Source organism: Nansenia antarctica (assembly GCF_963989245.1).
Source record: "Nansenia antarctica genome assembly, chromosome: 14".
NCBI lineage: Eukaryota > Metazoa > Chordata > Actinopteri > Argentiniformes > Microstomatidae > Nansenia > Nansenia antarctica.
In genome coordinates this window covers 4172497-4186210 of record NC_137684.1, presented here as the reverse complement: position 1 = coordinate 4186210, position 13714 = coordinate 4172497, and the positions used below count along the sequence as shown (strand labels likewise).

General features: G+C 43.0%; 1 protein-coding gene across 1 annotated transcript; it reads right to left on the bottom strand.

Annotated features, from left to right (window-relative positions):
* Positions 1-4905: 4905 nt before the first annotated feature.
* Positions 4906-11697, bottom strand: LOC308170472 (peptidase M20 domain-containing protein 2-like; the record flags this gene model as incomplete). The annotated part of the gene is made up of 8 exons (XM_080545260.1): positions 4906-5131; positions 5355-5462; positions 5665-5800; positions 5959-6113; positions 6264-6406; positions 6760-6908; positions 11203-11431; positions 11543-11697. 8 exons carry the CDS (start codon positions 11695-11697, stop codon positions 4929-4931), a joined length of 1278 nt encoding a protein of 425 aa, XP_080401386.1. The 3' UTR covers positions 4906-4928.
* Positions 11698-13714: the final 2017 nt, after the last annotated feature.

The window sequence follows — 13714 nt, the reverse complement described above, 5'->3', positions numbered from 1 at the left end:
GATAAGTCAGTGTTTGTGATGTCAGGGTTTAACATTGATCATCTTGAGGATTATGCAGGGTTGAGAGAGTTTGAGGATGAAATACTGCTATGGTCACAACCAAGATTTTGTGTGTGTGTGTGTGTGTGTCTTTTGAAGGGAATGACCCTGAAGGGGAACATGAACGGCCTCACACATCCACAGCTGAAGCGACATGTGGATGCTGCCATTGACATCAGCATGGATGCTATCAAAGCGAGGTATGGGCAACAAACACTAAAGGAGCTCTGTGCTCTCTTTTGTTTTTAAAAGCATCACACCAAGGTAAATCACAAATCGATTGTGTTGACATCGCAATAAATCTTCTTTTTTAGGTTTGGTAGTTTGGTGTCAGATGAGGGCGTCAAGTCTACGCTGGACTCTTTCAAAGTCTTCAACCCTGATGCCTGGCCAAAAGACCAAGCCAGCCTACTCACTTATGGAAATGAGAGCGTTGCAGATCTGGCAAGGCATTTCCATGAGCCTCTGACAGGGTAAGAATGCATTTTAAGACATTGCATTGACAGACGTGAGACACTAGTTGCATATGTGCTAACCCAATTGCTCTCTTCTATCCTTCAGAGCGGGGTGTGATATTCCTGCCCTGCAACAGGAATGGGAAGGGCTGAAAGTACTCGTAAGCGAGAACTTCAGCGACAAAAGCTATGCTGAGCTGTGGAAGGTTCTCCTCACAAAGGACCCCTATAAGAAAGACTACCAAGTAAGGCAAAGTAGATCCAGATAGCCCTACACTTAAACACATTCATGTTTATTGTATGTATGTTGTTTTTGAATAGTGAGAGGTGAGGGTTAAAAATTAATTAAAAATGAAAATTGTTCTCCCCTTAGAACATACTGGAACTGGTCCAAATTATGTTGGTGCTCCCAATCTCGGCTGCCCAATGTGAGAGGGGGATTTCAGCCCAGAACCGCATTAAAAGTGCAACCAGAAGTAGGCTGGCCGTTTCTACCACAGAAGACCTAATGCGAATCAGTTTGGAGGGGCCTCCGCTTGAGCAGTTTGATCCAAGTCCAGCGGTTGAAAGATGGCTTGATAGCTCTAAGCGGGCCAGGCGACCAGATTATCAAGACTACTGGACCACAGACATTCTTTGCATTTAATTGCTCAGAATTTATGAATTTTATATGAAGGCTTAATTATTTATTTATTCATGAATCATTTATTAATAAATGAATATTCTTACTTCCCCTTTACATTGTGTGAGTCTCAATTTTTATTACGGCCAAGAGCCGGTTATGATAATTCTGATATGTTATGATTATGATAATTTGTTGTCATACGAAAATTGCGCAATTTTCATTGTGCTACTGAAATTCTTGGTGTGCTACTAAATTTTTTTGACATGGTAGCACAGTGCTACCTGGGGAAAAGGTAAGCGTCAAACCCTGATTAAAGGGGAGGAAGAATCGACTGAAATAACGTTTCCAAACTTTTTTTGAGGAGTTTATATATATGGCACTAAATCATAACGCAATTTAGACATTATAATGTTCCAGACCTTTGCTTGAGGACATTTTCTCTAACTGGACCTTGTTGAATTTTTTGCTGAATACCCCTGCTATAGTCGTTCGGTGAGAGGGCTATGTATGTCATCTGCATATTTGTGGTAGGCAATTTTGTTCTTTTTTATGATGTGTCCCAATGGAACCTCTAGAGCAGCGGTTCCCAACCTATTGGCCGCGGCCCACTGGTGGTCCTCGAGAGTACTGCAAGTGGGCCGCCAAATCATGGGCAAAAAAAAACGTTTTAATTTTAAAAAGATAAAAAATCTTGGATTGAACAGCCTTGATCGTATTGTGTGTGGTGTGCGCCGATATTTCCATCCGAAAAGAAGAAGTCAGCTCGCTTCTTGATTGGCTACATTCCATCCCGGACTCGCGAACAGGGTTGCCAGATGGGATCGACATTTTCCACCCTAACCACAGTCTAAAACCGCAAATTCCACCCCAAAAAAACGAGCCCATCTGGCAACCCTAGTCGGGAGTTGGGAGTTGCCCACACACATAAGGATGTTTGGTCGTAAATATTGAACACATACAACATTTACGATCTTGGTATTTGATCACCTGCTATATAAAACATCGCCGCTCGGCTTTAATGGTTTAACCGCTATTTATTTTTTTACAAAATGTGTTTGTAACCCTGTATATGTTCATATTCTTACAGATGAGCAGAGCTCCAACCCAGGTTCAGACAGCGAGCCCAGCTCCACCACATCAGGAAACACAGTAGAGAAACCATACCACTGTTACCAGTGTGGGAAGAGTTTCAATCGTGCAGGAGACCTAAAGAGACACCAGAGAATACACTCAGGAGAGAAACCATACCAGTGCACACAGTGTGGCAAGAGCTTCAATCAAGCAGGATACCTAATGCTACACCAGAGAATACACACAGGAGAGAAACCATACCAGTGCTCCCAGTGTGGGAAGAGTTTCATTAAGGAACAACACTTAAAGACACACCAGAGAATACACACAGGAGAGAAACCATACCAGTGCTCCCAGTGTGGGAAGAGTTTCACTCGTGCAGGAGACCTAAAGAGACACCAGCGAATACACTCAGGAGAGAAACCATACCAGTGCACACAGTGTGGCAAGAGCTTCAATCAAGCAGGATACCTAAAGATACACCAGAGAATACACACAGGAGAGAAACCATACCAGTGCTCCCAGTGTGGCAAGAGTTTCAATCAATCAGGAGACCTATTTCTACACCAGAGAATACACACAGGAGAGAAACCATACCAGTGCTCTGAGTGTGGGAAGAGTTTCAGACAAGCAGGAAGCCTGAAGAAGCATCAGAGAGGAAGAATCTGCAGGAGAGTGTGATGTTCACCACACCGGATAAGTGGTTGTTGAAGATCACTCCACGGTTCTTGCCACCAGAGGGAGGCATCGAGCAGTCCACCCTGCCACAGGTCATTATAACAAATCACAGATGTTAGCATGATAGAAGAACCAACTGATGTAGGCTGCTGTATGTTTTACTTACACCTCCCAGCATGTCTTTTAGTTTCCACTTCCTATTCTTATCCATTTTAATGTCAGATTGAGGTTTTGTTTGAATTTGTGAAAGCTAAGTGGACTACTGACATGGTTTTCTAACATTTACACTGTGGTGTTTTTTTTGTTGAGTTATGAATAAAAATTCTATCTTCTAAGGTTTGTTCTCAAATTGTATATCATTCTCTCAACAGATTGTATATACATACGTATATATTTTGGATAATCTCAGTTTAATGATGCATACTTAGAACTAGTGTTGTTCCGATACCATTTTTTGATCCCGATACCGATACCGATACCTGACCGTGCAGTACTTGCCGATACCGAGTACCGATCCGATACCACGGCGTTTGAAAAAAAAAAAAAAAAAAATTGAAAAAAAATTATTGCTAACACTTAGTCTGGCACTGCTCAAAACCTTTTTAAAACAGGAAAAAATACCAACAGAGAGTGAATGCTATAGAACTTTTTTTTATTGTCTACCTGGTATGGTGACAAGAAAATCAACCCCTTATAAAACCTGAAATGTGGCTCTCACAGATGCCAATCAGTGCAATATCCATTTAAGATATAAAACAGTCGTAGTAGTAGTGCAACAACAAGTGAACATTTACAAACAAAATAACTTTAAGATATAAAACAGTCGTAGTAGTAGTGCAACAGCAAGTAAACATTTACCGCGTGAGTACCGCATTTACCGCGTGAGCCATAAAAAGGCGGAATCCCACATTGTCAACAATTTTCTCAGTCATCTTTCTTGCCATTTCACTCGTCGCGTCCCACTGGTCCTTTTTATGGAATGCGCTACTCAGCATTTGTTGTTTTGCTCCATCCGTTCTCTTGCTCGCTGTCGCTGCAGTAGATGACAGAAACTCTTCGTGCTCTTTAATATGTTTTAGCTTTAAATGCTTAATTAAGTTGCTAGTATTGAAACTGGCAGCTTTAGTGCCACCCCTCGACACATTGAGACCGCAAATTGTGCATTTAGCCGTTGTACACACCGGACTATCCACCTTGAAATATCTCCAAACCGCCGACATGTTTTCCTCACTACACCTCTACAGCATGCGTGTTTGTTTTTCCGCGATAGTGAAAAGTGAAAACGAAAGCTGCCACGCCATTGGTTGAGAGCAGCTGCTCTGGGAGGAGCATGCCTGGGCATGTCTGCGCATGTCTGTTAGGAAGGCGGTGTCAGGTTACAGACAAGCTGAGAAAAACGCAACGTGGTATCGGGAGTTATTATTTGTTAGTACTCGCCGATACCGATACCAGCATTTTTGTAAGTATCGGTGGCCATGCCGATACTAGTATCGGTATCGGAACAACACTACTTAGAATACATAAAAAAATCCAGTGGGCGTACTGTACCGAAGAACAGATTATTGCTTTAACTGCCCAGACTACTTATTTCCATGTTATAATAACTGCTTGGATAAATGACAACTAATGACATGATGAGATTTGTCAGAGGGTTTATTAAAGTGTCTTAATGGAGATCTAAAAACTGGCCATTACAATGCATTTATAATAATGCAATATTGATAGGGCATCTATTTGGGATTAAGCCTAATTTACCTCAAAGCCTGGGTATATCTCTCGCCAAAATAGGACACTTTTTTTATGATGGTGTTTTTATTCTAGGTAAACTAGATATAATTCTATTCTAGGTAACTGTGATGTAATTTTGACAAATGATGCAATAGTGGATTACGTTGTGTCTTTTGTTTCAATCAAATAAATGATCCATTGAAGTCATCCTAGAACGTAGTATCCTAGAACGTACTCTTATGCAATCGTAAATAGTTATGTCGTTTTCATTCAACATCAAGCACTGGTGTTGCATCTCCTGTCTGCCAGAGCATGCTGTGTTTGCAGGTGTCTCAGAGCTGCACTCCACCACACGACATGGCCCCTGAGGCGTCCTGCCCCAGTCCACTCCCCAGGAGTCGTTCCTCCTTTAGTTTGACCTCTGTGAACTCCTCCCTCACCCGCCGCAGCAGCTCTGGACACAGCAGCACATCCAGGGCCGTCATGGCCAAGGCCTTCGCTGCCCGCAGAGCATAGAACTGAGCCTTCTCATCACCTACAAGGAATCAGTCAAGGACAAGGAATTACATTTATTTTATTTTTAACATGCTTTTCCCAATCCAATGACTACAACATCTGAACATGCAGCATGCTGTAGGGAAGAAAACATGCTGGCTTTGATAAAGATGACATCTACTGTATATATAATCTAATGTGATCAAAAGGAAAACTATTACTGTAATCAGATAATAGTGGTCATGCATGTTTAAGGTGCATACCAGCTGCTACAGTGTACTCTTCTGTGTGATTCAGAGCCTCAGAACCAATATAGAAGTAGGGGTGGATTCCAGGTATAATAAAAGACACATTTCCAAAGTCAGTGGAGCCTGTGGGTGTTCAAGACAATATGGGCCTTTCATGAAGTTATACAAGAGCTTTCATATAGTCACACACAACATTTCTATCTCATTGCCTAACTGTTGTTTCTATCGCAACTGAACTGTTGCCTGAGTAATGTGTAGAAACGAATGTCCACCTTCTAATGACCACAAGAGGGCCTATGGGATGCATAAGAGATGCTTCTCCTACCAGAAGAGTTTTTAAGAACCTCTTCATCTGTTGTGAATTCCATCCCCAAGGCTTTGCCGTTGTCCTCATACAGACTGTGCAGTGTGGTGTTCCGCAGGACGTTGTCAAACGCATTCTTTGCAAACTGGACTTCAACCTTAGGAAGACATTTTTGGTAAAAATGTTTTAATAATAATGAAAAAAAGTAATACACGTTGGGTTCAATGCAACAGAAAAATGCATGACTGTACCAGATGAGTTCTTAATTTCTATAATAATTTTCCTATGTGGTGATTAAAAAAAAAAATCGCTTACTTCACAGCCAGTTGCCATGGCAGCAGATCTAAAACACCTCTCAGCCTTGGCTTTGATAGTGGGCAGGTCTTTGCGTGAGGGAGTGCGCAGGTAATACTCCAGCTCAGTGTAGGCAGGGATGATATTGGGTTTCACCCCACCATGCTTGATGATACCTGCACAGGACAAGGTCCACCAGTGCTTGAGAGCAAGTGGGGAAGGTCACTACAAGAAACAGTTGTTGTTGTTGTTGTTGTTGTATGTTAAACATAACTCCTGAAGACAAGATCAGGAGGAACATAAGTGTTAACTAGGCTGTCCCTCACCATGGACTCTCCAGTCTGGTTTGAGTTGCTGTCTGAGCACAGAGATGTTGTTGTAGGCCAGGACAGCAGCGTCCAGCGCATTGATCCCTTCCCAGGGGTAGGCGGCAGCATGAGACGCCTTGCCATGGTACCTCACTATGACACTGGAAATGAAATCATAAACCAGACACTAAGTGTTAGACTCTGTCCTCCTGGTTTATTCTGGGAGTAGGACAGGGGCACGAGAGATCTCTCACACATAACTGGCCTGTAGCCTGAAATAGCTACAGGCCAGAAACGAGGGCCTCCAACTACAACGAGAGCTCCTGCACAGTTGATATTAATAAATGATTGCATGCACTACTACAACATGCATGTTTCTAATGTGTTATTCGTGTAGTTGGAAATTACTGTGAGAAGTGGAAATCAAATATTTGTCTTTATTCATCATGAAATATATTGTAATAGACTGTTTTGGTTGTAAGAACCGATAAAATAACTAATCAAATAGCCTTACTCGTGTTCAGCCACGTCTGGCAGATAGGAGGCATCCTCCTGTGAGGGGTGGGCCATGAACGCCATGTCAAGGCCTTCAAAAGCACCCAACCGTATCATGTCTATTTTACCCCCACCATCCTCCTCGGCTGGGGTCCCCAACACCGTCATCTGTGGAGAGAGCAAGTTACCCGATCAACCTGTGTCTAGTTCCATGCTCTCTCACGGCATCCACGGACTTGTATATAATTCAACGTTATACAGGCTGTATAATACAGCATAAACAATATAGTTGAGGAATTTGGCTATTTATTGCACTGAGAATTGGCGCAGAGCATGCTCAAGGTGTCAGTCTTCAGAAAAGACTTCTCAGATTTCTATTGCATAATTCATGTGTGTGCGATCATATTATATATCTACAGTATATGTATGTGTATGAGCGCTGACAATACCTGGCAGTGGCGGCTGGCCGATAGAGGGCGCTGGGGCGCCGCCCCCACTTTCACTTCCTAGTTGCGTTGTTTTATTTTTAAATAACGTTTTTTTTTTAAAATAAACATTGTTTATTCACAAAATGCGGCTGATATTCTGTCGGCGCCTATCAGCATTCATTAAAAATCCTCCAATTCATAGCTTTCATGTGACGTCACAGCATAGTGGAAACGCCCACCTGACGGGCAAAAGGCACTTTTTGCGGGCAAAACCCACGGGCAAAACCCACTTTTTGCGGGTTAATAACTTTGATTTCCCGTGGGTTAGGAAAATAATTCCAACGTGTCCGGATAGAGTAGAAGACAGGGAATCCAACACTATTTGAATGGAGTCGATCCTCCACTCCTATCACCGTGGACACAGCAAGGAGCGAATTCCATTCCCTCGCCTCGCTGACAGCGGGAGTTGGGAGTTTCGTCCAGCAGCCGGTGAACGCCCGGTTGATCGAGTTTCATATTAAAAGTATATCTTCTCGGGGTGTCAGCGCGGTGGTTAAGTACTCAAAATGACCGTATACTGATGGTGAATTTAGCAATAATAGTCTTATGTTTGTACCACCTCCATAACCGGTGTTATTCACGGGAAAAGCCGGTCAAGGAGGCACCCTTTGCAGGTCAATAACTTTGATTCTCCGGGGGTTAGGAAAATAATTCCAACGTGTCCGGATAGAGTAGAAGACAGGGAATCCAACACTATTTGAATGGTGTCAATCCTCCACTCCTATCACCGTCGTGTATCTTGATAGTTCTTCATGAGTGAGGTGGTCTAAATAGTAGGCAGCCATGTTGAGCGATGTTGCTATGGTACTTTTTGCCCGTCAGTTTGGTGGTTGCTAGGGAAGAAACCACGTGACTGAAAGCTATGAATACAATAAACATTTTTATCTGTGTGTGTGTAAAATTCACTGTTAAAATACATAGGGGGAGGAGTCGTCCTGAGGACTTCCGACTTCCGGGGCAGCATGGATTGAACGCACGCACGACTGCTCTCCTAACAAATTACGTTTTTTACAATGTAAGGAGGATTTATTTCTGTAAACAAATTGAACAAATGGATTAGAAGGAGGCATCTTTTGTTCCTAACTTGAGGATATTGCAACTGGACCTATTACCGAAGTCAAACTTATCTCGTTTGTGGTCGCAATCTCCGCACCGGCTGTTTGTTGATTGTTTGATATAGGTTACTCAAGTTGTATGGCCAACGCTGCTGGCAGCAGAGACTTAAGAAATCTAAGAAGCGATCTAAAACAAAAAGTTACGGTGATGGACCGCGGAGAACTTGCATCAATTATGAGAGAAGTCATACGTGAAGAGCTTGACTCCGCATTTGATCTGAAACTTAAACCAATTAAAGAATGTCTGGATTCACTCCGCAAGGATATGATTTCCAATACGACCAAGGTAAAGGACCTGGAAACAGCCGCTAACGAGACGGAACGCCGTCTAACTGATATCGAACAAAAACTTTCTCAACCCCGCGGGAGGCTAACGTGAGGTATGGGCTGTTATTTCCACGCAAGCTGATTGTCACATTTGCTAACAACACTGCCTCCTTCACGGACCACAGAGAGGCCATGGCACACTACATCCAGGTAATTAAACCAACTCTATAATCCTGACTACATCAATGGCTAACATCAATACCTGAACAACAGCCCACTATGGGCAATGTGACAGTAGACAATGTAATGAATCCTGGATTGATGGAGATGCCTATAGGCTACGTGACATTTAATTGGAGTCCCTGACTATGACGAATATATGATATGTATGTATATATCAGTGGTTCTCAACCTTTTTTGGGCCAGCGCCCCCCTGTCCATTATCCAGGCCTCTTACCGCCCCCCCATCAAAAAAAGTTGGCTTATTTTCTTCCCTAAATATTAATGTTGACTAATATTCTGTGTTATATAATTTAAAAAGCATGTCACTGAATGCCAAATAATAGATTGGATTTAACTGGGCAGTTGGAATATCATTATCATTAGTTTACCAGAGAGCAGAAAAGCCATTTGAATGTGAATAAAAATGCTGTTTCTGAGTGTTAAACAAACTCAGACAACATCAGAGAATACAAACAGACTGCTACGGAACAGCAGCAATTTCACACATGTCCGATGCAGAACAAACAGTAGGATGCAGAACTGTACATTACAACTAACATTGTTAGTTTTTTTTAAGTGTGCTGGTGTTGCATTTCTCCAAATTGCTGTTTTATGATGCTAATATGTATTCATTTTTTATTGGACTTTGGGGGGGGGGTGGTGTCACAATATGGCGGCAAACACTAGGGGGCTATTATTTTAATATTTTATTTAGTATTCTATGGTATTATTTTCATAAACTGACCACTTCGAATTTCTCATATCAAAACATAACAAAGTTCCAAAGTTCAGAGCTCTGCGCTCTGGGAGCGCTCAGAGATGGGCGCTCTGACTGAAAACACGGTTTTGTCCGAGCGAACTGACCGTTTGTGCATTTACGAACGTACCCGTAATAACACAGCTAACAGCTGATCAATACAAAAGACGCTGCAGCTGATGCGTTCGTTTCCAGGACATCACAAGAGGAGCAACATATCACAAAAAAGCGATCGTATATTTTAGTTTGCAAACACATCGCAATGCTAATTGCTAACCTCAGAATGGCACTAGGGATAACATCCACAACAACACTTAACAGTAATACATTTATGTAATATACTGTGATGAACCTGCGAGGGGAGGGGACATTCGTAGCTGATTTCTCTAGGTTCGGTTATTGGTAAGCGACAGAGAACTTTCAGGACTGGTTTATTACGATCGCTTTTTTGAGATAGGTTGTTCCTGCTGTGATGTTCTGGTATGGTGGTATGGTATTAGCACTCATTTTAACTAAATTAAATAAGCTGTATTGAAAGGAAGCGAACGAAGCGAACGCAACAATTACAATGAGCCCACAAACTGAAACATATGTCACTCAAGCATAGCCTACAAGGAAAACACTCATAGAAGTTGGGCATTGGTCAACATGATGTTACAGATGGGATGAACCGGGGTTCTTTCTATCGTAGCATAGTATTGCAATTTCTGCACTGTACATGAACTGTCAAGATTCTTCTACAATGCAGCTTACCCAGACACATTGGAAACTTTTATTTTTTTGGGCGTGGCGCTACGTGTGTCTGCGTCACAGAGCCCGGCCAAGTTCAGAACACTGCGCTCAGAGATGGGTGCTCTGACTGAAAACACGGTTTGTCCGAGCGAACTGACCGTTCGTGCATTTACGAATGTGCCCGTAATAACACAGCTGTTTTTCATGAGAAAAATACTTTATGCGTGAACGAACACCCCCCAAGAACACCTCAACGCCCCCCTTTAAAAAATATTTTTACAGCGCCCCCCGATGTTGTCTGAACGCCCCCGTTGAGAAACGATGGTATATATGAATAACAATTGATATGGATCAATTTATACCTCTTATTAGATTATAAATACTCTGGTTGTTATGTTTGCCTTTTGGTTGACAACAAAAGGGAGAGAGAAGGATAGGGAGGGAGAGAAGGAGAGAGAGCAGGATGGTGTCGGCACACCAGAGAGAGAGAGAGAGAGAGAGAGAGAGAGAGAGAGACAGCAAGAACCAGGTGAGAAAGTGGACAGGTAGTCAAGACCACATAAGTAAGTAGCCTTGAGAACCGATGGTTCTCGAGCCTAATGGCCCATAGGGAAGGAGCCTATCTCCTGTTTCCGTAGCGTGAGGCGGCTTAATGTACAAGTTAGTACACCCCCTGGACATGACGCTGGTATGTCGCAGGGTCTTACCCCCTGGGGGGTCCATGCCACCCCCCCAAGGCAGCAAACCTACGGGAAACACTGTTATTCTCATGCTAAAATCGACTGTAAATCCAGATTTTAAAGTTGATATTCTTCCCCGTGGAGCATGCCCCCATAACCTGTGCCCCACCCATAATTTTTAGCACCAGCCACCACTGATACCTGGACACGAACAGGGAACTCGGGTGTGCATTCTACCAATGCTTTTAGCCCCAACGCTGCGGCAGCTCCCACTTCTGCGATCAGGTTATGGCCACAGGCATGTCCAAGGCCAGGTAATGCATCGATCAGGTTATGGCCACAGGCATGTCCAAGGCCAGGTAATGCATCGATCAGGTTATGGCCACAGGCATGTCCAATGCCAGGTAATGCATCGTATTCGCACAAGAAACTAATATGGAATACATCACTGACCGGTCCCCATGACGCACGGAATGCTGTCTCAAGTTTATAGTGACTATTCACACTCCATCCCTTTTCATCAGAGAAAAATTGCACCAACCTGTCGTGAGACTTTCTTTCTTCATATGCAAGTTCTGGGCAACTCCATATGTCTTTGCTTAGACTATAGAGCTTGTCTTTGACTTCGTCAATACAATTGCCAACTTTCTGTTTGAACTCGAGGAGTGACTCAGTGGATATGGTGTGCCGAGCCATTGGCAGCTGGATACGCTATTGACACCTATGGTAATGGAGAAAACAATATTTCGAGTAACCTCGGCACGCACCTCAGGTCGTCCGGTACGTACGTATCTCTGAAATAAGCATGCTGTTAGTCGGCAGGGCGCAATCATATTTATATTTGGTCGGCAGGGCGCACTCATCATTATATTTGGTCGGCAGGGGGCACTCATCATTATATTTGGTCGGCAGGGGGCACTCATCATTATATTTGGTCGGCAGGGGGCACTCATCATTATATTTGGTCGGCAGGGGGCACTCATCATTATATTTGGTCGGCAGGGGGCACTTATCATTATATTTGGTCGGCAGGGCGCACTCATCATTATATTTGGTCGGCAGGGCGCACTCATCATTATATTTGGTCGGCAGGGGGCACTCATCATTATATTTGGTCGGCAGGGGGCACTCATAACTATATTTGGTCGGCAGGGGGCACTCTCCATCTGTTTTTCCATCACCAACTACAACAACAACCCAGTCCCAAACAAGAAGCTGATTCTCCAGAGATTTGCCAGAGATTTGCCGGGGAGGGCAAACGACAGGAGTGTAATTCTGTCCCAGCTCTGTTTAAACAGACGTTTCGCGTGCACGCGCGCTCAAAACAACGATCTAATCACAGCCAAAACTAGAGGGTGGCCAAAAACAAAAATATGAATATACAGAATATAAACTTGTGACTGACAGTCACATACACACACAAAGATCATCAGCTATAATATAATACGAAGTAGGCCTACATGAGCACAAAAGCGGCTAACGTTACTGATTAACTGTTTACTGTAGTGCAGAGAGATGGTAGTCGTAGGCGGCGTATCAAATGACAAAGCTAAACGTTTAATGAAGGACATGAACGATTGTCAACAACACACTCAAGCAGTAAATAGAACCGTCTAAACAACTTGGGTACTACGCAATCAACTGCGGACGGAACAATACTCTCAACCTATAGTTCCGTGCGTGAATTATGTCAACCCACCACATTACAGAAGTAAAATCACAGTCAGATGGAGCATTCGGTAAACAGCTGAGTATCAGCTGAGTTAAAGAAAACAAACTCTTACCTTTGATGAGACCCACATGAGCCCTGTTTTCCCGTACTTCTCCTGTGTGTCTCTTATTGTCCAAATGTTCCCTGAATTTTAGCTGCATGTTTTTCCAGCATGTAATTCCGTTGTCAATAAAAAAATTGTCTCCCCTTCTTTTCCCCTTGACAATACTGTGTCGTTGCTAAAGTGACGGCACATAAGAATCGTTTTTTGACTTGCTAATGTCTGCTAACGTAGCACTTGAAACTGGCGCCGTTCTCTGGACTGCAGCTGCTCCCGCGTTAGCATTAGCATCCATCTTTTCTTCTCCCTTCTCACCGTCACAAGCTCAAATGACACTTGTCGGCCGATCTAGCTCTTAACACTCACTTACAGGACTTCTGACACCATGTCGTGTTATTCTATTAAACATACACGTGAGTCCTTCTGTATTTCAATGTAAGTGTCTTTATTTTAACTCGCTCTGTAAGCTCTACAATACCGGTCTCTTGTTGTCTCGTCGTAACCTGCCCACCTGACCTGGGGGGTATTCCATCAACGTCGCTAAAGGAAAATCCTGGCTTATTTTTGATAACTCTCGCGAGACCTATCAGAATATGCCTGGATATTTTTAAGAACTCTCGTGAGATTTATCAGACTAAACCTGGATTTTCCCTTTAGCGATGTTGATGGAATACCCCCCTGATGTCACTACGGTGGCCTGTACACAATAACAATAATACCACAGTTCACATTTAGACCAATCAGGAGCCCTTGTGTCACGTCGTCAACTGAATGTCATTAATCTGATTTTGGATCAGCGGTTAGAGAGAGATGGGCGTGGATTTAGGTGCACTTTTAGTCAACATCCATTATAGCGCTGATCTAGGATAAGATATATTTTAATCAGCTAAAATGTTTTTGTTTTTTTTTGAGAACTTTTTTTTTTTTTTTTTGTGGACTGA